Consider the following 25,221-nt stretch of genomic DNA (forward strand, 5'->3'; position numbering starts at 1 on the left):
GCCCAGCATGAAAGCCGTGAGCAAAGCGGGTTTGCCTCAGAGATTTCGGAGCCCAGGTGCCAAAATCGCTTGCCGAACAGGATAGCCTGGGGTCCCAAGGCATTTTTGGGTGTTCTTCCAGCACTGGAGTTCTTCCAGGCTCTCACCTCCGTTGTGTTTGCAGGGGAGGCGGGCTGGGGCTGGTGCTGGCCAGCGCGGGCTTTGGCCGCCTGACCGCCCCCATCATGGAGCTGCACAACCAGAAAGGCTACTTCCTCCACCACGTCATCTTCGCCTGCTGTACGCTCATCTGCATCATCTGCATCCTGCTGCTGCCGGAGAGCAAGAACCAGAACCTGCCCGAGAACATCCCGGACGGGGAGCACTACACCCGGCAGCCCCTCCTGCCGCACAAGAAGGGGGAGCAGCCCCTGCTCCTGACAAACTCTGAACTCAAGGACTACTCGGGCCTCCACGACTCGGCAGCTGTGAGCGATGGCATCTCTGAGAACACCACTGCCAACGGGATGAAGCCTATGTAACTGTAACTGGGTTGGATTTTCTCCTTTTTTTTTTTTCTTTTTTTTCTTTTTCCCCTTTTGTTTTGTTTTACCTTCTCCTCTTTTCTTTGGTATTTTGTTTGACGCTGTTGTGCAGGAAGAGCAGACCTTTGGGCAAAGGTGTTTTGCACAGGTTTTACAAACCGGTGACGGAGCAGACGCAAACTTGGGAGAATTCAACTCTGCTGCTAAAGCGACTTGGAGGAATTGTCAACCGTTGTGCAGATTGCTCTTGAAAAAATTATGGGGGAAAATAACTCATCTGAGAAAAGACCTGGCTGGAGGTAGCCCTTCAGAACTCTTTTTTTTTCCTGCCATTAAATACATATATTTATTTTGATTTGTTCTCAAGAAGCACTTTATTTCCTTTTCCTTTCATAGATCACAAAAACGAAGCCATCTTATTATAAGAGGTGCAGCCATTCCAAGAAAGAAACCGTGGGGGGGGGGAGTTGTTTTTTTTTGTTTCCTTTTTGTGTTTCTTTAAAGGAAGGAGGTATCACTGCAAAGTTGAATTGACTGATATTTAGACTTGTGCAATGTTGTTCTGCCTGTCTAGAAAGTCCAAGCGCCCAGGTTGCCTGCTGTGTTTGTATACACCAAAAAAAAAAAAAAAAAGAATCAAAGCAAAACCTGTTGTGACTCAAACTCTGACTGCATTTTAGGCAGATTATATTTCTTTTTATAGCTCATATACATTTAAAAGTTAATTTTTTTTTCCTCATCAAATGCAGTGAAGAAAATCCTACCCAAACAGGCTGATTTTTCAATGAGAATCAGCCTTATGCATTTTAAGATTCCATTAATACATTTTAGACTGTTCCTGCTGGTGTTTAATACTAATGTAGATGGTGTAAATGAAATGATTTGACCAATGATGCAAAAATTAATTTTGACGAGAGTGGCTTTAATTACCAGGAGGTCTAGAATCTGTGATTGACAGCTCCAGGAGAAGAGCATAAACCAGCAGGGACAAAAAGTAAAGAGCATTGGCTATGGTCTGTACTTCTTATTTCCGAAGGCAGCACAGCTAGGAGTCCCTCTCCTGGGAAATGAGCATCCTGGCATTGCCCTGCCTGTTTTTAGAACCAGAGTTTTTGTTACCTATTTAAGCGGACAAAATTTTTAAGTGACTGTCTACAAGGAATGAATTGATAACCTGTGAGTAATGATTTAAGGTTTGTTGTTGGCCGTCTTGGGTCTTTTAGGGATGGTTTCTGGTTCTGACCCAAGAATACACGGTGAACTCACCTGTATTGCCCTCCTTCCCCAGCTGTTCTTGTAGGATTTTCTTTCAGTTAAAAAAAAAAAAAAAAAAAAAAGAAAGAAGAAAGTTAAATTGGATTGATCCCACTCTACGAGAAGCAAAACGAACATCCAATTTGTCGTGTTGTACAGATGGTACTTTGATAACGGCCACTTCTCTCCTCCAGTCCCCAAACCAGCTTTTTGCTTTGGCCATCGGCTTTCGGTTCTCACCGTGTGATGACTGTGAGGATCTTGTTCAATGCAAGGGCTTTGTAAACGAACAGCTTTCTTGCATTGTAGTTAACCTCCCTCCCCTCCCTCCCTCTTTTCCTTTTTCACTCAGGCCATCCATTTGTGATTGCTCAGTAGTGCGGACATTTGAAGAAACCGAGCAGCAGGATGTCGATGTTGTATTGCGTGCCCATATGATTGCCACTATGTTTGATGTAAATCTTTCGTTCACAAGCATGGGAAGCGCTCATCTGCACTTTCCTCCTCTGCCTGCCCTGCCCCTTCCTCCTTTGCTGTATATATATATTGTCGACTAACTACTGTACCTAACAATTTCCATCCTCCGTTAGGCTGCCAATGTCCTCTTACAGTCCCCAGTAAATCAGAGAGATGCTCCTGGGCGGGTGCTGAGGTCCGTAGCACGTCTCAGACGGTGCCGAGCACAGGAGGACAGGTAGACCTGCAGAAGCGACAGAGACTGTCGTGGTCAGGATAGCGATGTTGTCCTAAAGCTGCTAATTTTTGTACAGAGGATGTGGACATTTGGGTTCTTCCCGAGCCCGGTAAGAAACACTGGACCAGTTGATGGTAATTTTGCCCAAAGTTACCCTACTGTTTTTTCACCTTTGCTAGGCTTGCTTGTTACACTTCGGTTTTATTGCCCAGCTTGAGAGCGGCCATTTCCCTCTTTCTGTTCTGTGCTGAGACTCCCGTGATCCGTGCTCACCCAAGAAAACAAAACAAAAAAAAAAACAAAAAACCAAGGCCTTTCAAGTCCACGCAGTATCCACGTGCCAAATCCGTGCAATACCTTTTGCCTTCAATGTCAGATGCTTGTGACAAGCCACACACACTGGGGGAAAAAAAAAAAAAAAGGAGGGTTCACAAGGAAAATGGGCGGAGCAGAACAGGTCTTAACGGAGGAGGAAAGGGTCTCTGTGCGTGTGCACGTGTGCACTCAAGCTGCAGCACGGCTCTAGCAGCCCCCTCACAAGCCTACTGAACTGGCTGCTTCCAGCAGGGCTAGCGGTCCCGGTGTGCTGTTGTCCACAGCGCTTTATCGTTTCCTATTCTGGTGTTTGCTCTCCGACGACAGGCGGGCCCAGGGAAGAGAATGGTTGTTTAAACATATCAACGTTTATGTAATAAACACACTAGGTGACAGGAACACTTGGCTTTTTTTTTTTTTTTTTTTAACAATTTCTTACGAAATTGACTTGATTTGCTGCTTGTTTTTTGGTCTGAAACCAGGTACTGATCTCCTGCAATGTGGGGAGCTCCAACTTCTCGCACCGGTCTGGCCCTCCGCCTCTGTCATGACAATAAAACATAAAATCGGTAGCTTATCATGCTGAAACGTTGAATTAACTGTTTCCTTATGTTGTTTTTATTGTTTGTTTGTACACACACGCACAGCTGAAAAGCTTTGAAGTGTGGGAGAGCTCTCTGAGGAGGGGGCAGGCGCTCTGTGTGGCAGCAGGGCAGAAATGAAATGCCTGGCTGCTCACTGTGCTCTGCGGCGGGACAGTGCTCCGCACGCCAGCCAGCCCATCAGCTCCTCCATCGGCTCTCCTCTGTAGCCATCGCTGGGAACTGCTTTCCTCCGACGGCCGTTCCTGGCCACCACAGCAGAGGAAGCCCTCAGAGCGGTCCTGTCCCTGTTGGTCTTTTTCTGTGAACCTTCAGTAACCTCTTAAGTCCATCTGTGGATTTTTTTTTCTCTCTTTTGGTTTGGCATTTAAGGGCTTTCTTCCTTACTTCAAACAAAAGTGTGAAAGTGACGTTATGCTTGATCTGGTTTTCTTTCCTTTTAAGATTTCCATAATGCTTTTGTTGCCAGACACACTACAAACAGATAACGACAGCGTGGGGAAAGCTGTCGTGCGTTTGGGGGTGTTTTGTGGCAACTCCAAAAGGGTTCTGTCTGATTTACCTTGCAGTTTTGGTAAGCCTGCTTTTTTGTGTGGTTTGTTTGTTTGTTTTTGTGTTTGTTTGTTTTTGTTTTGTTTTGTTTTTTTTCATGGTCGTATTTTGCTTAACTGTTGCCACTTCCTGGAGCCAAACACTAAAGGTCACCAAATTGGAAGCAGAAGTGCCATTAAACGAACTCTGTGAATGTCAAGTCAAGTTGCGCCTGTAGCTGGCACATAAGACAACGCTATTAAGTGTGGGATGATCTCCCCCACTGTAAGTTGTTTTTTTTTTAAAGAAAAATGACAAACCTCATTTTAAATGTATTGTGTAAAACATTTTGGGAAAGGAGTAACAGTGTGTAATGTCTAGTGGGTGAGAGTTCCCTCCCCATTTTGGTTTCCGATGAAGTTTTAAAGAATCGTATTACTGTATGTTTTGAACATGAATAGTCTGGTGGTGCTTCCTCATAGCACAAGCTTAAATTGAGTACTGAAAACAGTCTTAAAAGCTAAATGTCTGCATGATGTTACATCTGTTGTACCTACTGAAAAACTTTGTATGTAAATGTACAGAATAAAAAGATGTTGTCCCATCAGTTTGTTTTCCTTGGTCTGTCTCCCTCACCGTGATTTTTGGTGAGCCCTCAACAAATTCCTACGTTCCTCTAAAATAGAACAAACTGATTTTTAATCGGGGTAATTAAATCAACACACTGATTTGCAACTAATTATCCTTTACATTCAGTTACGGAAGAACAGTTGACTCTACTTCCTGGGCTGTATAAATTAGGATCTCCTTCACCAGCTGCTTTTTGCTACTTGCATTGTCAGCTGTGCCTACCAGGTAAGAAAGGGCTCAGTGCTCCCATATCAAATCCGCAATGTTGACAGTAAGTCTACAGCCCTGGATGTTCAAAACCCCTTTGGAGACAGCAAGAGACTGGCTGTAATCTGGGGTCGTGCATCAGCAACCTTTGGTTACAGTTTTTAATTGCTGCTAATGGGGCCACAAGAAGGTAAGTGCAGAACATTTTTCTCTATGGGATTATGACAGTTGTCTACAACGAGGTGGCCCAGCAGCAGCATTACTGTTTTTCATCTGTATTGGAAGCTTGGCTGAGTCAGCTTGCAATAAAAAAACAACTTGATTTGCTTATCAGGTTGCTGTGCTCAGCATTCTTCCAAACTGCTGTGAATAGGTGCTACTCTCAGTAGCACAACAGGATGGTTGCAAATGGTCATTATGCCATTGGCTTTATGGTAGGTTTGAGTTTTGTTATTGGCTGGTTTGTTTTTTTTTGCATAGCTGGTTTTTAGCTGCTATTTTTGTTGGACAAAGTAGCACAGGGATCTGCCTTTGAAAGGATATCCTACCCAAAAGCCAGTCTAGAGCTGTATCAACAGGCTGCTTTGTAGTGTTGGTATTGATTGCTCTGATTGTTCTAACAGGTATGTTCAACTTATACACCCCATGTTTTTCTAGCAGCCCAACAGTCTTACCTGCTGCTCCAAAAGTCAAGCTGTGCATTTTTCTTCTGTTTAGGCCCTTGCTGTTGTACAGAAAACCCTTTGTGAAAACCTTCCAGTGTTCCCAGTGTCCAAGAGATGGAAGGAAATCCAGTGTTTAGCACTATTACAACCAATGGCAACTAAAATGATAGAGCAAGGCAATGATCATTTTATGTTACAGCTATTCAATACACAAACCACATGGTTCCATTTCTAATACTCAGCATTCCTACTAATGGCATTGTTCTCCTCTGAAGCAAAAGACAATGCTCTCTGGTACCCTCATAGGTTTTCATCTGAACAAGTAAAAGCTGCTGTACTGTGTTCAATACTACTGCGTGGTAAATCAATTGTACTGCTGGAATTTGGCACTGATTTCCCACTGATTTCACTGCAGGAAGGCCAGACACTGCATGCACTTCTATGATGATGTTATTGCGTGGCAGCATGTTTCTGGCCCATTTAACAGAGTAGTAAGTTTGGAAAAAAAAGAATTCCGGGTTCAGCTGTGTTTAGGTCCAGCTACATTTAATAACAAATGCAAATTCAATCAAAGCAACACAAAGTATACTAAATGTCAGTGTGAAAAGTGCACTCACTTTTTCTGAAACAAAACCGTAAGTTATTGTACAATGATGCAAAGTCAGAACTTCTCGGGAAACGCCGTCATTTCTTCTTTGATCCTGTTTTCTATGAGTAAGGTGAAATTGCTGTCTGTGTTTTGAAGATTGTAGCTGACAAATATCTGTTTTTTGGTCTTCCTGGCTAAAACACAAAACAGAGTATTCAGGTAAAGTTTGCTCTTATATAAAAGTGATGAAAGTATTCTAAAAGGCCACCATACGGATTTTTATACCATCTCCACTCCTCCCATGATGGACCCAGCCATAAACAAACGGCTGAACAAGCACCCAAGCATTGGCATGTTGGGCAATATAAGCCATGCATGTCACTGAAGTGAGCAATGTAGGCACGGTGACTATGAACTAGATTTTGGGCTGATGCAAATGCTCCTAGTCACTGGAAAAACTCCCAGTGACTTTCATGGATTTTGGACAATTCTTAAATTATAGTACAGTTTAAGTGAAACAACAGACTACCTAAATCTCATCATTGAAATTTGGTTTATACGTTAGTAGGTCAGTGCTATGAAAAATAGGGAAAGTCACCAGGAAAGTGATCAGGCCACCATTAAAGTTTTTTTTGTTTGCTTTATTATGAACCCCCTAAAAAGGCCCCTGAAAGTGTGCATCACTTTTGTCTGAGCCTCCTGTAACCTTTATTTATATGGTGTCTGTGAACACTCCAGGATGCCGGAAAACATTTTGGACATCACAAAACTAATCAGAATTTCCAGGCTACTGTACTGGTAACTACCTAGAGAGAGGTACTATAAAATCAAGAGCTGTCTTCCATGACAGAACTAATTAACAATGACAAAAACAATGTCCACTGGGGCAGGAAGACTTAATTATCAGAGTGAAATAGGTAACATAAAGAAGCATTTTATGAGTAAAATGGAATCCTTACTCAGATTTTACCATTACAATATATCTGTTTTGGAGCTCTTTTAATACACTGCAAAAAAAAAAAAAAACCTTTGTGAAGAGTTTCTCACCATAGGAGAGAGGTAAGCACTAGGTTTAAAGTGAGATGGGCAAAATAAGAGATAAAAATGCTATTTGGGTCACAAGATACTCCTGGCAGGGAATAAACTGGGAGCTGACAGTCTCAAAGAGAAATCAGGCTGGTCTGATGAATATTCAGAAACATCATCTTAATTTAAAAACTGGAAATAAAGACACCAGAATGTGTAATATCTCAGTTCTTTTTAAACTGGAAAGCTAGCTTCAGAAAACCTGTATGTATATTTACAATACATATAATATGTAATTATTATATATAAAGTACAGTTGAACTACTCCTTTGAGGTATTTTAATGGCACAAATCGATTTATTACCATTTTCTGTTCTAACGGGCTACCAGCTTTCCAGTTTAGTACACAGAGGAAACCCCAGTGACCTGCTTCTGAAACTCAAGGACTCGTTTGCCTTTCAAGACTTGGCACTATGAAATGTTAATGTAATGCAACACGTTGCCACGATAGCAAAAAATTAGTGCTTGGCACCAGATTTTGTGGTACAAAGCAGCATGTTTTGTAAGCACCAGTGCTTCATCATTATACCCTAAGTGCCATGTTAATTCTGAACTAATTAATACCATTATTCTCTCTTAACAAGCCTGCAGCATACGCTGCAGTGTCAAAACTCAGCTTCTTGATTATGTTTGCCTAAGATCCGACTCAGTCTTGGAGATGAAGCTTTCTCAGCAGCCCCCTGTCTGAGACACTTGAGTGCCCAGAAGCACTGCAGCAGCACAGACTTGCTCCTGTGAACTGATGGAAGGAGCAAAGACCCACATCCAAGCTTGAGGAGGAAGAGTCAGGCATAAGTTTATAGTTTATAAATTAAGTTTATAGTTTATAAGTTTATATATCCCATTTGTGCCAAGTGGGATACAGCTGTGCCCAGCTCCAAAAGACTCAAAGAAGAGGTTGAGGTGATGTCCACCAAGATCTCACCAACCCCTACAGAGGGAAGATGAGGACGTGACACTAGTCAGCAGTCACGGGCTGGAAGCTCTGTGATTTCAGGACGTGCAGATAAGGGAGGCACAAATGGGGCACTAAATTCACGGGATTTTGTCTAGAAGTGGATTTCTCTACCCCCCAGGAAATAATTAGGATTTAGGTTTCTCAACTAGGTAAATACACCTCATGCTAGAGCAAGCAGTTAGGGTGGTGGGAAGCAGTCTCTGCCTCTGATACAGACAGAAAGGGGTAAAAAGAGGAACAGGAACACAGTGAGTGTCCCTTCAGCAGTGAGGAAAATAAATAAAAGAGGAAATTTGGGAAGAGATAGAGCCAATACACTAAATACAGCTGTTCTGAATAGGAACCCTACCAGACTACAAAGAAAATAAGGGGAGGATGCGCATACGCTGACACACAGAAGCACTGAAACTCCTGCTCCAGGGAAGGAAACCTGGCACTGCAGGAACAAAATGCAGGTGATAGAATATAACTGGAAAGCACAAGAAATAATAATACTTGCCTCCAGGTGGCATTGTGTGCTACTTAAATCAGTGCCTGCCAAGAGCAGAATGGAAGCAGCACAGAAAAAAATGGTGACAGCATGGAGAGAAGAAAGAAAAAAAAAAGCTATTGCCTGCCTGAAGGTTACCACATGGCAGGGTGGTTAAAAAGGCTACCTCAGAAACACAGCTATGGGTCAGATTGATTTGGCTGTGAATGGTGATCTCTGTTATTACAGCAGTTGTGGGAGTACTGAGGACTTAATTTCCCGGAGGAAAGCTAAGCAGCAGTAAATGCCGAGCCTGGTATTTCTATTCAAGGCAGAACACAGATTTCTTTACCACACACTTCGTGAAACAAAGAAGATACAGAGATGCTTAGTGAGGATCTTGCAGTGGTTTGGGGAAAATAATTGGGGCCTAAGTGACCATGAGCTGACTTGGCCTACATTAAATTGCTGGATGGAAGCCTAAAAACTAAGGTGCATGAATCAGAAAGATTTGATTCTCTTCTCAAAATTAGCAAATGTGAAGAGGAAGCATGTGATTAGTCAAAGTCAGAAGTGTTATCGACTTTCCAATCAGAAGTGGAAAAGGCCTATAGGCCCTCCTCAATATAGTACGCCCTAAGCAGGAGAGAATGGGTAACAACAGGATCTATAAAGAATACAAATGGGAGTGACTAGCAAGAAAAACTGCAACTAAGAGGTTAGTGGGCACAGAAATGGGAAATGTGACCCCTCCTAGAATACTGAGAGAACTAACAAGACATGGCAATCACAAATTCTAGCTATGAAATCTGAAATGAACCTTTTGCTAGTGACAATAATGCAGGAGCAGGTGGGAACCACCTGCCCAGCTGAGGTGTTAGCTGCACAAATCTCAGAGCATGATCTGCAAGAAACGAGTCTGTACAAGCAGAAGGGCAAAGGGAAAGTGAAATAAAACTGTAACACCTTATCCGATGATAGCAGTGTCTGACTACATTCTTGCTAGCTGAGGTCTTACGGCTAATGCAATGGCTGCATGTAAAGAAATGATGTTGCACAGTGTCCCGTGGAGTTTTTTAAGTGGAAATGATTAAATCTGGTGAGAGACAGCGCTGCCAGCAGCCTGCTACGGTGCCTGCCAGAAGATATCAGGATGAGGCAGGGCACTAGTGCTGTGTTTCTTGTTGAGCAACCCTTTCTGATGTATGTAGGGGTGGCCGAGGAGAAAGTGGTGTAGGCTCATGGAGCCGCCTGAGGACGCAGCCTGCTGACACGCCGCCTGCAGTGAAGATCCGGATCAGGAGGAAGCACTACCCGGCTCCTTCAGCTGCAACACGAGAAGCACGCCTCCCCACACCCCAAAAAACAACCCCCGAGGAGCCCGGGTGTCCCCGGGCACGATGCTTTTGGGGCTGCCCCAGCCCCTTCGCCCACCCCCACGTACCCAGGCGCTGCGCCAGGCAGGCGGAGGCGGTGTCCGAGGGGTCCCCGAGCAGCGATGTGGACACGGGCACGCCGTCCTGCGGGCAGAGCACACGGCTGGCGAGGGCTGTCCCCACCGGGGACGGGGATAGGGACAGGGATGGGGACAGAGATGCTCACCCGGGGGCTGCACATGGCCACGGCCAGGCTGGACAAGGCGGGCGCGGCGCCCACCCAGAGGAAGAGCGAGTCCCGCAGCCGCATGGCGTGGAAGTGCACCCGCTGCTCGCCCAGCCGGCCGCTGAAGTCGTGCAGGACGATGCCGGCCACCGCCTCCTCCTTCCCTTCCTTCCCTTCCTCCATCCGCACGGAGCCCGCAGGCCCTGCCCAGCAGCGCCCGCCCCGCACGGCGCACACGGGGAGGGCGGGCACCGGCTGAGCGCCGCCCTCGGGACGGCCCCGGCTCTGGCTCAGGCCCCGACTCGCCCAAATTTCCCTTCCTGAGCGCTAAGGCCTCGCATCAAAGCACCAGGAATAATAATAAATAAATAAATAAACAAAATATAAATAAATAAAACAAAAACCATCCCCTGTCTTAACGCATCTCCCTGCGCCTCCCACAGACCAAGCCCTCCTCCCTGCTCGCTTCTGCCCATGCGGTGCTAAGCCCAGCCGGCCTCTCAGCCGCCCTCCACGCACAGGATCAGCCCGCAGCCACCTCCTCTGCCCTACATTTGTCCCCTGCTGCTCGCCCAAGCGGTTACGGCAGGCTCGGGCTACGCCACAGCACGTTTGCTGGTCCCCGGCCTGCCCAAAGGCTTTGTCTCCACGTGGGTTGGCCTCCAAATGGTGGCTGCAGACACGTTGCTGCTCCAAAAGTGGCCTCCAGCTGTCCCAGCGGCGTGCTGGGGACTGACTTTGAGCCCTCAGGAACTGCAAGAAGCAGGCAAACTGGTGACAAAGCTGCCTTGGAAGGGGCCGAGTGCTGTTTGTGTGCTCCTGGCAGGCTCCAAGCACTTCCCTTTGTGTCACATTCCTCTTTCTGCAGCCATAGGTTTGCTCTTTCTTCAGAGGTGGGGTACGTCAGTTGTCTAAACCAGAGAAGTCTATCACAGCTATATCACAGCTATTGCAGAAAATAATTTAAAAAAAAAAAAAAAAAAAAAAGGCAAAAAAAAAAGCACTGGCTATTTCTACCAGGAGCCACACAGGTGTTGGTGGTGAGGTTCCTGTGATTAACCATCTGCAGGTGTTGGAAATTTGCCCCAGGCTACCTTTATCAGGGAAGAGAAAGAAGCAATTTAGGGCACAGTTCAGCTGAGCTGCTTTAGATCTCTCCTGAGGGAAGAGGAGCATCCCCCTCCTATGTGCTTTCTATCAGCTGCAAGAGAGGTTAGGGTGAAAGGCAAAGTTCTCAGGGCTTTGTAGACAAATTTATGTGTGTGGGTAAGTCGTTCTCTAGGTGTTCAGAGCTAGTTTCTCAGCTGCATCTGGGCAGAGTTAGCCCTATAGAGCCCAGTAGAGGATCCAATCTAACAAAGCTCTAGTCTAGAGTATCTCTTCCTACTAGGAAGAGATTTGGGCCTCTTTGTATGCTAAATACATGTTTAAATGATCTCCTGGTTTGAGGTGGGAGTTCACCAGTTTCTTCCCTGGTGTTACCGCATCAAGTACAGTTTTCTTTTCTTACGTCTAAGACTGTCTACAGGCTTGCTCCTCCCTAGGGGGTAGCAGCACCTTTTTTTGTCACATTCTGATCTTTTTCTTCATCAGGACTCCCTTCCTACATGAGGAGCTCTAGTAGCTCTCATTAGAAGCCTAAGACCTGCAGTCCTCTGAAGGTAAGTCCTCGGGCTCTTCCACATGTATGTGGTTCTACGTATCTAACTCTTTTTTGTGAAATGTAGCTGCTCGCTGTAAATCACACTAGGTCTGCATTCAAGCTCAGAAGAGGAAAAGCATTCATCTGGCAAGACAAATGGGGGGGTAAGCGTTTCCATTTGCAGTGCAGTTGTGAAGAGCGAGCGGAGCTGTGCAGAACCAGACCATCAAGTGTGAAATGTATTTCCTAATTAAAGCACTGCAAGGCCATCAGAGCCCCTGAAAAATTAGAGTGGAAAGTGATCCAGCAGCAAAGGAAGCCTTGTACGTTTCCTTTAATGCTTTCATCTTTATTCTGCAGCTGTGAAAGCTGAGCTCATTATAGTCAGTCTTATTTGTCAGGTACAAGGCTAGAAAGAGCATAAACTGCTGTGAGACACCAGATAGCAAATCAATGATAAAATGAAGATTCTGCAGCAAAAGTGCTGCATGCGTACATGGATACACTTATACTCCTGCTGAGATGAGGTCCAAGCCCCAGGAGTGTGGTTTAAAGGCAAGCACTTCCATACTCCTTTTTCTTCTCCAAAATTTATGTTGCCCGTGGGAGTTACCAGATCCTAGACCCTGGCTCTGCAGCCTTTCCTCTTGTATAGCTCTAAGCCAGGAGTAAATCTTCCTGTTAACTCAAAAGTGAGTAGATGCACGTAATTATGAGCTGGGATGTCACTGAGAGAAGGAAATGTTTTCTGATTCTGAAGCGCATCCTGCAATTTTGCTTCTGCATAAGCATGAATTTGACGTGTGAGAAAGCAATCGACCATTAATATTTATTGGTGAAGGCTCTGATGTCTCGGAATGTTCCAGGTTTCTAAATTTGTTGCCCTTCTGCAGAGGAGTAAATGTTTGTTAATTAAAGGCAAAGGAAGCCTCCCAGCTTGGAGCCAGGCTGCTCCAACAGTGGCAGCTCCAGGCTTTGGGGGGCCTGCTTGGTGTTGACTTGGAAAATCATTTTGTGTGAACTTCCTTCAGTGGCATGGGTGTCTTAAGGGCTTTTCCTCTTCCTATAGCATTAGGACACCTGGGTATCTGATTTTTTTTGGTCATTTTTGGATTATTTTTTCAGTTGGACAGATCCTCTGATGTAGCCGGCCATGTCACTGCACCAATGTTCACGCCAGCCCAATGGAGGTCAACGTAAAGCTAGCACAAGCAGACAAGAAAGGGAGAAGTACCTCTGCTTATCCTGTTGCAATCTGAACCAACTTCAGGTGGGGCTGCCCCAGTCCTGCTTTCCAGGCCTCACATGATATGATGGTGAGTCAGTCTGGGGAGCTACACTGGTCAAAAGCTATTTTCTTGTTAGCCAGATCAGCTCCTTGAGGAACAGGAGCTGAGGGAGGGGAAGCAGCTGCTTTGGCAGCAGCTAAAGGGGGGCCTTTGGCTGTAATAAACTGCTCCCAGAATATCTACTCACAGTATTTTCTTCACCTGAGGCCTCAAAATGCTTCTGTCAAGTGCTGGTCAGCTTCATTTTATGGACCCAGAAAGGAGACCAAAAAGGGAATTCAAGGTTAGCATTTGAAATTGTTGCAGAGAACAGAGCAAAGTCACAGTTTACGAGATCTTAAGGGGGAGTGCGCCAAGCTCATATTATGAATCTCATGATCCAAAGCAATATCAAGGCTTGCTCCTCCCTGAAAAGATCATGTCTGGAAAAGCATGTGTAAGCAAATACAAAATTTAGATGTACAAGCAACTGCATGCCTGTGATAGCAGCTCTGCTAATGCTATCACAACAGCTATAAAATCCCCCTGGTGCCAGGGTCCTGGGGGCATCTGTTGATGCCTAGATAGGCATTGCCTAAGGAAATCCAGTTCCTGATTGCCAAAAGACTTAAGGTAGCAGCTTTTCTTCTTTTGTGGGGTTGTTAAACTCAGCTGCTGGCATTTCTTATGGGGTGGGCAAGGCCCGGGATGCAGATGGCACAGCAATCCTCTGACCAGCAGCTTGCCATGATCCTCTGTGCAGCGTCCAGGTCCAGAAATCAGATTTCATGCCTGCCTGGCACGGTGGCCTTATGCAAATGCCTTCCACTCGCTGCTTTGCTTCATTCATCTGCAGAGTGGAAGGGTGTGATAATCCCCGACGATCTCCCTGCAGTTGAATGGATGTCTGTATAAAGCAGCTCTTGAGAAGCTTTCTGAGCACGGAGTGAATTTCTGCTGTTATAAAAAGAAAGCGTTTCATTCTGTTGTTATATGAGTCACTGGAGGAACTCGTCGTAGGTCTGTCGGAGTACTCGAGAAGCACGGGTCCGTAGCTGCTGGATGGGAGGCACTAACACAGAGTGACTCATTGCTCCCCTCGGGGACGAGAAGAGGTTTTTGCAGTCAGATGGAAATTGTATTTTATATGCAGATAGAATTCCTCACCGTGGAGAAATCCAAAACAGCTCACAAACACTGACTCCAGTGTGTAAAAGATGTACTGAGCTCTGCAGATGCTGTTACATACCTGTGATGAGGCCAGGAAGGGATTTGGGAGAAAGGGCATGAAAGCCTAATGGAAATGAGCTTCTGAAAGGCTAAGAGAAAGGAGGGGAGAGGGTGGGGGGACGGTGGCATTGAAAAATGTTTTCCCTTAGATAGATAAATTTAGATGCATAGATTTCCCATGACACACAGCACACCTGATGGATCCTGCTATTTTTCTGTCCTTGGGTCATGGAGCAAGACCAAGGCTCAGCATGCAACATCCTCGGGGGATGCTGTGTCCTCAAATCCAGTCAGGCTGTGAGTTTGCTACAGCCCCCGAGTGCAGGGGCTGACTTCTCCGATCGCGTGGAGTTATTTCCTAGCCTTGGAAATCCCTGACTCAACATGCAGTGCTGGCAGCCCTCTGAACAAAGGTTTGTCTGAGATTCAAGCTGCTTTTGGTGATGAATGAAGCCCTTTTACTCAGAAGGCAGTTTGATATTGCCGCAGCCATGCTTCTGGCCTCTTCCCTGTCTCTCTGGGTACTCTTCCTTTGTTGATGGCAGAATTTCCATGAATCTTCTCTTTTCCTCCTTAGACTGGGCCTTGGGCTTAAGAGTCTCCATCAGCTGAGGCCTGCAGGTTTGGCTGGAGATGTCTGTGTGCAGCTTCCCCCTCTCTCAAGCGTGCCAGCAAGTGCCTGTGTCTCTGTCTGGTTCCCCAACAGTCGCTCTCTTTCATTGCTTCTTACAATAATGCCATGGCCTTTCAAGTTTTCCATTTTCAAGCAAAACCAGCTGGACAAAATCAGCTTTGGTTATTTTGCTTCCTCCTCCCCGGGTGAGGAGCAGGGCTAGCAGGCCTGGCACTGTCCCCTGGCAGCCCTCGAGTGTTTGCTCAGAGGTGGGCTGTCTGCAGCCAGGCTCCTCTCTCTGTTTTTCCCTCTTGCCCTGTTGAATACAGGGTCTTAACCCAAACAGCAAGCATCCCAAGCAGTAGCTCAGTATTTGTGAGTCATATCAGAGGTGTGTCTGATTTCCTGGCAGAAGTATGTCAAACAGCTGCCGCTGGCATCTAGCCAGCCGGTCTGAAGGGAGATTACAGAGCATAACCTTCAGGAAAAATCGCTTTGGTGACTGGTCTCCGATCTCTGGGGTTAAAAATAAAATAAATTAGCGCTGCCTCTGTAAAAGCAGGGTGAATCCAAACAAGAGGGGGGTGTTACCTGTTGGTCTGCTGACAGAACAGGCAGAATAACTAAGCTGTCAGAACCCACTATCCCAGGAAAATGTTGCAACAGCTCCTTTACTGTGTTTTCAGTCTAGTAGGATCCCATCAGGCTGAAGATTTGCCTTTAAAAAGTCAGTGTCCCAGCCTTGAATGGCAACTGAAAACATCCTTCCCCGCTGCCTCTTGGAAAGCATAACAAGTCATCTCCTTTCCCACCTGGCTGCTTGTTGGAGAGAGCTGGGATGGTGCCTTTCCCCCAGGGCTGAGGGCAAATGCATGCACTGAGTGCCATAAAGCACATGTTTATTTTGTATTTCTCAGGAGGCAAGCAAAAATGGGGTGAGAATGATCCCCAGACCATGTAGTGAACTGTAAATAGGAAAATCGGGGGAGAAAGGACAAAGGAATTCACAGCATTTGGGGATAATACCTTTCCTTAACGCATTTGGGATCTGAGCCAGGCTCTACTGAAATCAATTGAAAAAACACCTGCTGGCTTCTGTGAGCTGAGCATAAGATTTCTAGTAATGAACCTTGCTTATCACTCACCTGGAGTGCTGCAGTTGGGCTGGTGGAGACGTGCCCTCGGCCCCAAAATGCCTGCATGTGTACAGCCGGGCAGGGGGGCTGTGACAGTGCAAGGGCTGGAAGTGGCATCTTCACCTGCCACCCGCTCCAGTTTGGCAAGGAGGCCTCCAGCTTTAATAAGGCGGGGGATCAAAGCCTTTGTTTAAATCCTGCTGTTGGGAGAAAGGCGACGCTGCTCTCCCAAAAAGCATAGCAGAGCCTCGTGTGGCTGCCCCAAATCCTGCTTCTCTCAGCTGCAAATTCCTGCCCCCCTGATTTTCTCCCTCCAGCCTGAGGCAGGAGAGCAACTGATGCTGCAGAGCGAGAAATCTTTCCGAGCAGACATTTTATTTTCCTGTAAACCAGAAATTTAACACACACACACACATGAGTGATCTGGGGCCATTTTTTTTCCTTCAACCCTCGAAACATTATTTTTTAGCCTTCTGAAAGCTGCATATCAGAGGCACCTGAGAGCAGCCGAAGCAGCTGGCTGATAAGATCTCTCCAAGGCAGTTTGCACAGCCCTGCTTTTTGCAGGGAGAGAGAAAGTGTTAACGGGTTGACAGCACGCTTCCTTGCAGCAAGCAGCGCTGCTCTCCGCAATGCTGCTGCAGGGAGGAGAGAGCAGGGTGGTGGCAGAAGACCTTGAAAAATGCTTTGTTCGAGCCCGTCGCAGAGCTGCCTGCTTCGGTACGGTACCAAGCCCTAGCTGGCCAAACAAGCAGCAGATTAAGCAGGAGCCTGAGTCCCATAGCGATGTGGGGCAGCGTGTTGCTCTTAGATTTTCAAGGGTGAGTGTCCTTGAGGTGGGAAGAAATGTTTAAACAAGAGGGCTGGAAGCAGAAGGGAGTGTTTCCTAGGCATCGTGTGGATTGTGCGTCGGTGTGGCTCCAGATTATGACCTGGTGACTGCAAATGAGGTCCCAGCAGGGCTTTTGCCCTCTGCTGCTGCAATTTGCAGCCAGGTTCTCAAACTATGCAAATGTGCCCGATCTCGGTTCAGACGGCATACAAAAAAACTGCTTAGGACAAAAAAGGACTGAGACCAGATCTCAAGAATAACTCAGGCTGGCGAGTGAATATTTTCTTTCATCCCTTGCTCTTTTGCATTCAGTGAATTTGTTCCACATTGCTGTAGAAACAGCTGCATCAGCACCAGCGCCCAGGCTGAAGCCTAATTAATATTTATGCCCCGAGAGCTGTGCACACAGGGCTGGAATCGCCTTGCAGCCATTGGGTAGGGGACCGCAGCATCAGTACAGCATCTTGCCACGTTTGGTGTCCGTGCTACGGGATTTATTAGAGCACGGATCAATTTCTCATCAGCACCCCCGCGCCATCTCAGGAAAAGCTCTGCCCTTCGCCTCCTGCCTGCTCTTTGCTTCTAATTGGCCCATGATTTCCTAATTAGGGGCACCATCTTTCATCTCTCTTTTGCCTTTCTGTGGTTTGTATTCTCATCTACTGCACCAGGTCTGAGACACTGCTAGGTGCTCGAGTTGTCAGGAGTGGGGACAGGCTTACAGGGAGGGTGACACTGAGCACAGAGCCGTGTCCTGCATCGTGCCCTTTCCCACCAGCCAGCACGGGTTGGCCCAGATGCCCAGAAATGGCAAATTGCATCCATACAAAATGTTCTCTCGGCGTGGGCACAGCCCTGTAATCCTCCTGAATAACCAAAGGAGCTGCCCTACACCCAGGCCCTCCCACACCCGGTCTGCGGTGCAGGACCTGAACCTGCAAGGGTCCAAACTTCTCTTTTTTGTGTGTGTTTCGGCATCAGACCCCTCGAGATAAGAAAATATAGGTGTTTTGGGGGGGCTGGGCATAACTTCAGGCCTTTAAGTCATTCACATTGTGCTGAGAGGAGCCCCCAGACGAGGATGTGGGCCGTGGGATGTGGACCATGGGAAATCAGCTCGGGGAGGGACAACGTTGTGGCTTTTTTTTTTGTTCTTCTTTCTGCCGTGCCGCCTGCTTCTGCCACCGGGCCGGTTGCCTGGGGAACTGCCGAGGGTGGCATCCAGCCCGGGCCCCTGAGTGCCCCACACGTGGATGCGAGATGAGCGCTGGGAGAAAAGAGCCGGGCAGCGGGGCAGGAGCAGCAGCAGGGCAGCTCCTTTCCCAGAGGGAATCACCGAGACACCACCGTGGTGGCCCTTTGGGTTGTAAATGCTCCCTGTTGTAAGTGCGTGCACCTTACGCCCGTCCGAAGGCGTCCGAGGTTATCTGGGGGGTCTTACCGAGGGGTTTGGAAAAGGAAGGACCTGCTTTCCCTCCCGCATCCCCCGGTAACACAAAGTATTTATTGTGGGGATATTTCTTTTGGAAATAACCTCTTTTCTTTTTTTTCTCTCTTTTTTTTTTCTCTCTCTCTTTTTTTCCTCTCTTTTTTTTTTCTTTTTTTTCCTTTTTTTTTTTCCTCTTTTTTTTCTCTCTCTCTTTTTTTTTTTATTTTCTTTTTTCCCCCTTTTTCACCGTCCAGTCTCATCAAGCTCTGTAGCGGGCATACACTGGGATGCTACACCTCCCCAATAAAAAAAAAAAATTAAAAAAATGTGAAAATGTGAAAAACAAGAAGTGACTTTATGTCAGGAATAAGCAACCAGGGCGGGTTCCTTTCTTTATAGCGCTAGCCCTCCGCTTTCCGTGCCTGGGCTGGGCTTTTAAAATGGCTCCCTCCGCAGCCTCCAGCTGCCGGGCAGGGGCTCGGCGGTAGAGAAGCGGGGCCGGGCGCTCCCTGACACCGGGGCAGCCCCCACGGAGCCCGGGCTGTGCCGCACCGAGCCCCCGGGCACCGCCCCGAGCCCCCGGCACCTGCCCGGCTCCGCGCCTTTGTCCCCGGGGCGGTGGCGGCCGGGTGGGGGAGGCCCCGCCCTTAGCCCCGCCCCCTGCGCTCCCATTGGCTGCCCGCGATAACCCACGGCCCTGTAACCCACCCGACGTCACTCCGGGGGGCGGGGCCTCAGCGGGGGCTTTAAAGGCGGGCGCGGGGCGCGGCCGCCGCAGCCCGGGCGGGAGGGAGGCGACGGCGGAGGGAGGGAGGCTGCGGCGGGGCGGCGGTGGCACCGGGACCGGCACCATGCGTGAGATCGTGCACATCCAGGCCGGGCAGTGCGGCAACCAGATCGGCGCCAAGGTACCGCCCGCGCCCCCCGGGGGCTGCCCCCGACGGTGGGGGTGCACCGGGCATCGCCTCCCGCCGTGCCGGTATCGGGAGCCCGGCTGCGGCTCGGTGCTGGGCGGTGCTGCTCGGATCGGATCGGATGGGATGGGATCGGATCGGTCCCGGGGGGCTGCGGGGGGTGGTGGTGGATCCCCTGGCGCCGCGTGGCGGGGCGGTGGTCGGGGCTGTGGGGGAGAGAGGGGGCAGGGTCGCGGTGACGCCCCCTTTGTGTCTGTGTCCCCCCCCCCCCACCCCCGGTCCCCGCAGTTCTGGGAGGTGATCAGCGACGAGCACGGCATCGACCCCACCGGCAGCTACCACGGGGACAGCGACCTTCAGCTGGAGAGGATCAACGTCTACTACAATGAAGCCACCGGTAACTGGCCCCCGGGGGCTGGGCTCCTGCTTGGGGGCTCGGGGGAATGGGGGTGAGGTGCCCCGGGTGTGCGTCCTGCTGTGGGAGCTGTGCCCTGTTCCTATGCGCCGCTGGTGGCTGCCTGCCACAGCCATCGTAGCTGCTTTGTGTGCTGGTCCCTGTCCCCCTCCCTCCTAATGCCCTTTCCATATGGGCGGTGAATCCTGCAGGGGGGTTGGGGGGAGCCCAGCGGTGCCTTCATCGCGCTGGCTGCTGCCTGCCGGGCTGTAACACTGACACCATTCCCTCCCCCAGGCAACAAGTATGTCCCCCGTGCCATCCTGGTGGACCTGGAGCCCGGCACAATGGACTCCGTGCGCTCCGGTCCCTTTGGGCAGATCTTCCGACCAGACAACTTTGTCTTTGGTGAGTAAATGCAGTGCAGCTCTCCCAGAGCATGAGCAGTTGGCTCACAAAGGCTCAGTGCAAGTGACTGGGGTGGGGCTGGATCACTGCGACAGGGCTGGGAGCGAGGGATGAGCCCCCTGAGGCAGGAGAAGACAGATCCCAGCTCCTCATGAAGGCACTAATTGTCACCTTGCTTCTGGCACCTGCAGGACAGAGTGGGGCTGGCAACAACTGGGCCAAGGGGCACTACACCGAGGGCGCTGAGCTGGTGGACTCTGTGCTGGACGTGGTGAGGAAGGAGTCGGAGAGCTGCGACTGCCTGCAGGGCTTCCAGCTGACCCACTCGCTGGGCGGTGGCACCGGCTCGGGCATGGGCACCCTGCTGATCAGCAAGATCCGCGAGGAGTACCCCGACCGCATCATGAACACCTTCAGCGTCATGCCCTCCCCCAAGGTGTCGGACACGGTGGTGGAGCCCTACAATGCCACCCTTTCTGTGCACCAGCTGGTGGAGAACACGGACGAGACCTACTGCATCGACAACGAGGCCCTGTACGACATCTGCTTCCGCACCCTGAAGCTGACCACTCCCACGTACGGGGACCTCAACCACCTGGTGTCGGCCACCATGAGCGGCGTGACCACCTGCCTGCGCTTCCCCGGGCAGCTGAACGCCGACCTGCGCAAGCTGGCGGTCAACATGGTGCCTTTCCCCCGGCTGCACTTCTTCATGCCGGGCTTCGCCCCCCTGACCAGCCGCGGCAGCCAACAGTACCGCGCCCTGACGGTGCCCGAGCTCACCCAGCAGATGTTCGACTCCAAGAACATGATGGCCGCCTGCGACCCCCGCCACGGCCGCTACCTGACGGTGGCGGCCATCTTCCGCGGCCGCATGTCCATGAAGGAGGTGGACGAGCAAATGCTCAACGTGCAGAACAAGAACAGCAGCTACTTCGTGGAGTGGATCCCCAACAACGTCAAGACGGCCGTCTGCGACATCCCGCCGCGCGGCCTCAAGATGTCCGCCACCTTCATAGGCAACAGCACGGCCATCCAGGAGCTCTTCAAGCGGATCTCGGAGCAGTTCACGGCCATGTTCCGCCGCAAGGCTTTCTTGCACTGGTACACCGGCGAGGGCATGGATGAAATGGAGTTCACCGAGGCCGAGAGCAACATGAACGACCTGGTCTCAGAGTACCAGCAATACCAGGATGCCACTGCTGACGAGCAGGGTGAATTTGAAGAGGAGGGAGAAGAGGATGAAGCGTAAAGTGGTAATGGGTAGGAGTAAAGTATAGTCTGATCAGGCAAGTGTTCATTGAGAGGAGAAATCTGTGCAGTTGTGCTGAAGCATGCGTTTCTTTAATTTGGTGCTCTCCACTGTTGCTTCTGTCAGCAGTTTTGTATCCTTGACTGTCCAATGTAACAGTAGTTGCAAAAATACTTCAGAGTCTTCTGTCGAAATGGTTAACTTCTCAAACATAAAGGCTTTTTGTGTTCTAAACTGTGTCCTCTGCCTTATTTCTCTCTAGAAACTCTTGTAGTTTTCTGTGTTTTCTCTTCTTGGTTTAAGCTTTAACCTCAGTGAAAGGTTCAAGTCAATAAAACACGCTTTCTCAGGCCCTTAATTCTGCAGTATAAATACACTGCACTTGCTCAGCTTAAGGGAGTAGCTAATCTATACACACTGTGGGTTCAATCTGAGGCTCTCTCATGTCTAACAGCTAATCTATTGTTGGAGAGAAAGCTGCCTTAACTAACAGAAACGAGGCGCTGCACTTGAGAATCCTGCAACTTCTATTTATGGACATACGTGGTAGTGAGGTCAGCCAGAAGGTATTGAATTCCACATTGCAAACTGTCAAAACTGATCTGACAGGATAGCTGCGGGCTTCCCCGCTGCCATTCAGCAGCACTTCTTACTGAACTGGTCCCAGGGCGTGTGGTATATGAATAGGGGTGGGCTGCCTGTGGTCTTGCCTGTTCCTTAGCTGTCCTAGTCCCACAACCTTCTCTAGATGAGAATTCATGCCCAGAGCCATGAGTCTGAATTAGCAGTACAATAGTGTCTGAGATGTTGGCTAAGAACCTGAATTTCCTTCTGAGGCGTTAGATTTCTTCAATCTTTCTCAAAGATATTTCCCCAAAAAACAGCTCCTAATCTAACCTTAACTCTAAGGGGGGGATTACCCTTCAGGGCAGTCAATTCCCCTTCGGAGATGAGAGGAGGTGATGGGCAGATTTCTAGGTAACATGACTCAAAGAGCACCCTAGAATATAAATCTTGGAGTAGTAACGGGGGTACCCTGACAATTGCTGTCTCCCACGCCCCAGTGATGTATTTACACTGCTACTGCTGATTGATGCTCTCAGTAACTGCGAGAAGAAATGGACCTTGAGACTGGCAGTCGAACAGTGCAGCAGGACCCTGTTATGCATCTTCAAGGTAAGTGTGGCTTCCTCATGAGGAGGGAGGTGGGATTTGTGTTGCCACGTGCTCAAAAGCCACAAGAAACCTGAAGGGGTTTCAAATCGAGAAGTGAGCCTACGGAACAGTCATCAGTTGTTATAAGGTCTGAGAATTAGTCTTACAGGAGTAAAATCCCCTGCTAAGAATAGCAGTTACCCCATGTGTGAGCTTGTAGTCATTAGCTTACCCAAATGCCACTTAGGGGCGTGCACATATACTAAAAATATTTTGAGATTGCTACAAGTTTTACAATGATGTTGGTCCCTATTGCTCTGCAAGAGCTGCTGTCCACATGGGTGCAATCTCTTTTGTGATCCTCTAATGCAACTCCCACAAGGTGTTACTGGAGTGAGTAAACACTTAAAAGGGAATTGCTGTGCAAAACTGATTGTTTTGCCCATTTTGATTCTGTTAATTGACTCCAGTGCCTGAGCATACACTGTTCCTTTACTGATGGGCTTATCCCATTATCCTACCATCTTATCCTACAGTGAGATCTAAGATGGTGTGCACGACATGCGCTTGATACCAATTTTTTTCCCTCAGCTCTGTCTCATTTCTGGTGAAGCCTCTGAGAAGAGGGATGAGAAGCACTTAAAATACCTGAATTATCTGTAAACAAATACAGTACTCACAACAGCACCTGTATTTCTTAGGGTTTGAACACTTCTAGGATTAAGTATTAAACAAATTGAGGTTGTTTTAGTAACTGAATTACTACATGCTGCCCCCAGGCCCTTTGGGAAATAACAGCCTGTCTGGTTGTCAGAGTAACCTTTCCTTGAAATCACCTCACTGGATTGTGCTTGAAACTGCTTATCATATAGAGCTGGGTTTCTGAAGCCAAGAAGGGAAGCTGGCAAACAAATCTGGAGTATAACTAAAGGATGAGAACCTGGTCTTTGATATGGATAGTAAAGGCTCTCCTTTCTGTAGTGGGACTGTACAGCGTTTCACTACTGTGCAGCATGTCTGGCTCCTATTTTTTTTTAGTGTAACTGTATGTCTTCAGCTAACCCTTTAATATAGCTACCCAAGAGACATGTTGCACTAAGGCTTCCTTATTAGAAACTAGGACACCTTCCTACACTGCTTACTGTTGTTTCTCTTCCTTTTTTCCTGGAGGAAGACAGACCATAAATAGAAGTAGTCTACACAGAAACATGTCCCTTTATGAATAAACATGTCCCTTATGAATCCTACACAGCTTATTTGCCAGCCATAATCATTTAAAAATAAAAAAGCCACCCCCATTGTTTCTGTAGGAGTTCAAGGAAATAAAGGAGAAAGGGGATAGAGGAAAACTGAGGAGGTTCAAAACTCTTCAGTAGGAATGGCCATAAGTTATAAAGGAAGATGAGCCTCATATTGGGACTAGAAAATGCAATATGATTTTTTGGCTTAAGTATCAGCTGCCTCTATCACCCAGGAGACCATTCATAATAAAAACTGCAGACTGGCTGCTGTATGCCAAACAACAAACAGATGCCTTTTCAAGTGTGCATGGTTGTAATTCTTGTTTCATGGAGCAGAACCAGTGAAGAGATTTCAGATTAGGCAATCTGACTACCTTAACCTGTATCAGCTGTTGACTTGTATTTGTCCATGTGACATACAACTCTGAGACTTAATATTTTGCATGAGGCATCCTTTCTGGAAGAAATGGTGATAGGCAGCACGTGCTTAGTGGGGTACAGCTCAAGCCACTTATGACTCATTTGTGTTGAGAGAAGTTTATATCAAGAAATTATCTTATTCATTTCAGCATAGTGATGGTGATCCGCAGGGAAGTATCCTCTTCTGTTGATAATTAAAGCTGATGGTTTTGGGGGAGCGAGACATCTCTTTTTCATCCCCTTTTTTAATGCCTGGCATTTTTGCTATGTTGTCAGAATGTGTTGACCAATGCAAACAGCTCCAAGAGGCATTTGCCTACTGGTAGATCATGGCTGATAAACCTAAATAAGGCTGTAAACGTGGCTAGTTACTACGTATGTTTAATTTAAATGGAATGAGGCCTGGTAGCCCTGAGATGCCAACTCGTAATTTTATTTCTTTGTTCTAGGACCTCAGTCTAAAGCCATTATAAGAGTGTTGTGAAAGGATAGTCCAGTATGTGGGCTGGTTCCTGGGAGAAACAAGTCTGTTATCTTCCATCACAAACGTCACATGAGCTAGTGTCCAAAAGCTGCTTGAGGCACTCAAGTATCTGTTGAGAATGTAGGTCTGCATTTGCTTTTCAACAGGTGTTTCCCAATCTGTCAAATGGGAGTAATAATGATTCTCTTCCTCCCAACGTATGTGAGGTGCTCATATACACCAGAAATAGGACTGCATTAAACACAATAGTCCCGGTGATATTGATAATCTACAAATTAAATCTGTGGGGCCTGTCCTATTGACAGACGTGTCTTTCCAGAAGGTATGGGATGAAGAGCATAGTAAACCAAATATTAGGGTTTATAACATGAAGAAAGAAGGGAATGCTGATTGTTGGTCTTTTCTCCAGCCAATTCTTTACAGAAATGGAGAAAAGCCCTCATCTTTTGTTTGAAGAAATTGCCTGCTTCTGGATGACAATCTCACATGCCCTATACTTAACAGTGTGGAGCTAGTAAATCTTTGTAGGTATCTGTGCAAGTGCTACATCTTTAGAGAAGCCACAAACAGACACAGTCCTTTGAGACAGGGATGCTGCAATACACTGCTGCAAAACACAGTGCTGGTGTCTGGAGAGAGATTTTCTTACCTCATAAAAAAAAAAAAAAAAGAGCTGG

At 47.9% G+C, this 25,221-nt stretch overlaps 3 protein-coding genes and 1 long non-coding RNA gene across 6 annotated transcripts in view; 3 read left to right on the forward strand and 1 right to left on the reverse strand.

Annotated features, from left to right (window-relative positions):
• SLC22A23 (solute carrier family 22 member 23) overlaps window positions 1-4,527 on the forward strand; it is a 94,815-nt gene extending 90,288 nt beyond the window's left edge. For both annotated transcript variants that reach the window (XM_038174184.2, XM_027451709.3), the window contains one exon: window positions 164-4,527. In XM_038174184.2, coding sequence (XP_038030112.1) covers window positions 164-521 — 358 coding nt within the window. In that variant the 3' untranslated portion in view covers window positions 522-4,527. The remainder of the gene's footprint in view (window positions 1-163) is intronic.
• Window positions 4,528-5,951: 1,424 nt separating this feature from the next.
• Window positions 5,952-10,373, reverse strand: PSMG4 (proteasome assembly chaperone 4). Its single transcript, XM_027451710.3, has 3 exons — window positions 10,127-10,373; window positions 9,969-10,044; window positions 5,952-6,205 (listed from the first exon to the last, which is right to left on the reverse strand). The coding sequence occupies exons 1-3, from the start codon at window positions 10,307-10,309 to the stop codon at window positions 6,084-6,086; spliced, it is 381 nt and encodes a 126-aa protein (XP_027307511.1). The 5' UTR covers window positions 10,310-10,373; the 3' UTR covers window positions 5,952-6,083.
• Window positions 10,374-11,148: 775 nt separating this feature from the next.
• Window positions 11,149-15,562, forward strand: LOC106018107 (uncharacterized). Of its 2 annotated transcripts, XR_005263274.2 has the most exons (5): window positions 11,149-11,392; window positions 11,720-11,787; window positions 11,877-12,091; window positions 12,894-14,679; window positions 14,844-15,562. It is a non-coding gene; the product is annotated as an uncharacterized lncRNA (long non-coding RNA). The 2 variants fall into 2 exon arrangements; XR_005263273.2 differs by having other exon boundaries at window positions 11,230-11,392; window positions 12,894-15,562.
• A 3,463-nt stretch (window positions 15,563-19,025) lies between these two features.
• Window positions 19,026-21,478, forward strand: LOC101803244 (tubulin beta-2 chain). The gene is made up of 4 exons (XM_038174400.2): window positions 19,026-19,184; window positions 19,479-19,587; window positions 19,882-19,992; window positions 20,184-21,478. The coding sequence occupies exons 1-4, from the start codon at window positions 19,128-19,130 to the stop codon at window positions 21,242-21,244; spliced, it is 1,338 nt and encodes a 445-aa protein (XP_038030328.1). The 5' UTR covers window positions 19,026-19,127; the 3' UTR covers window positions 21,245-21,478.
• The last annotated feature ends 3,743 nt before the right edge of the window (window positions 21,479-25,221 follow it).

Source organism: Anas platyrhynchos, chromosome 2, assembly GCF_047663525.1.
Source record: "Anas platyrhynchos isolate ZD024472 breed Pekin duck chromosome 2, IASCAAS_PekinDuck_T2T, whole genome shotgun sequence".
Lineage (NCBI taxonomy): Eukaryota > Metazoa > Chordata > Aves > Anseriformes > Anatidae > Anas > Anas platyrhynchos.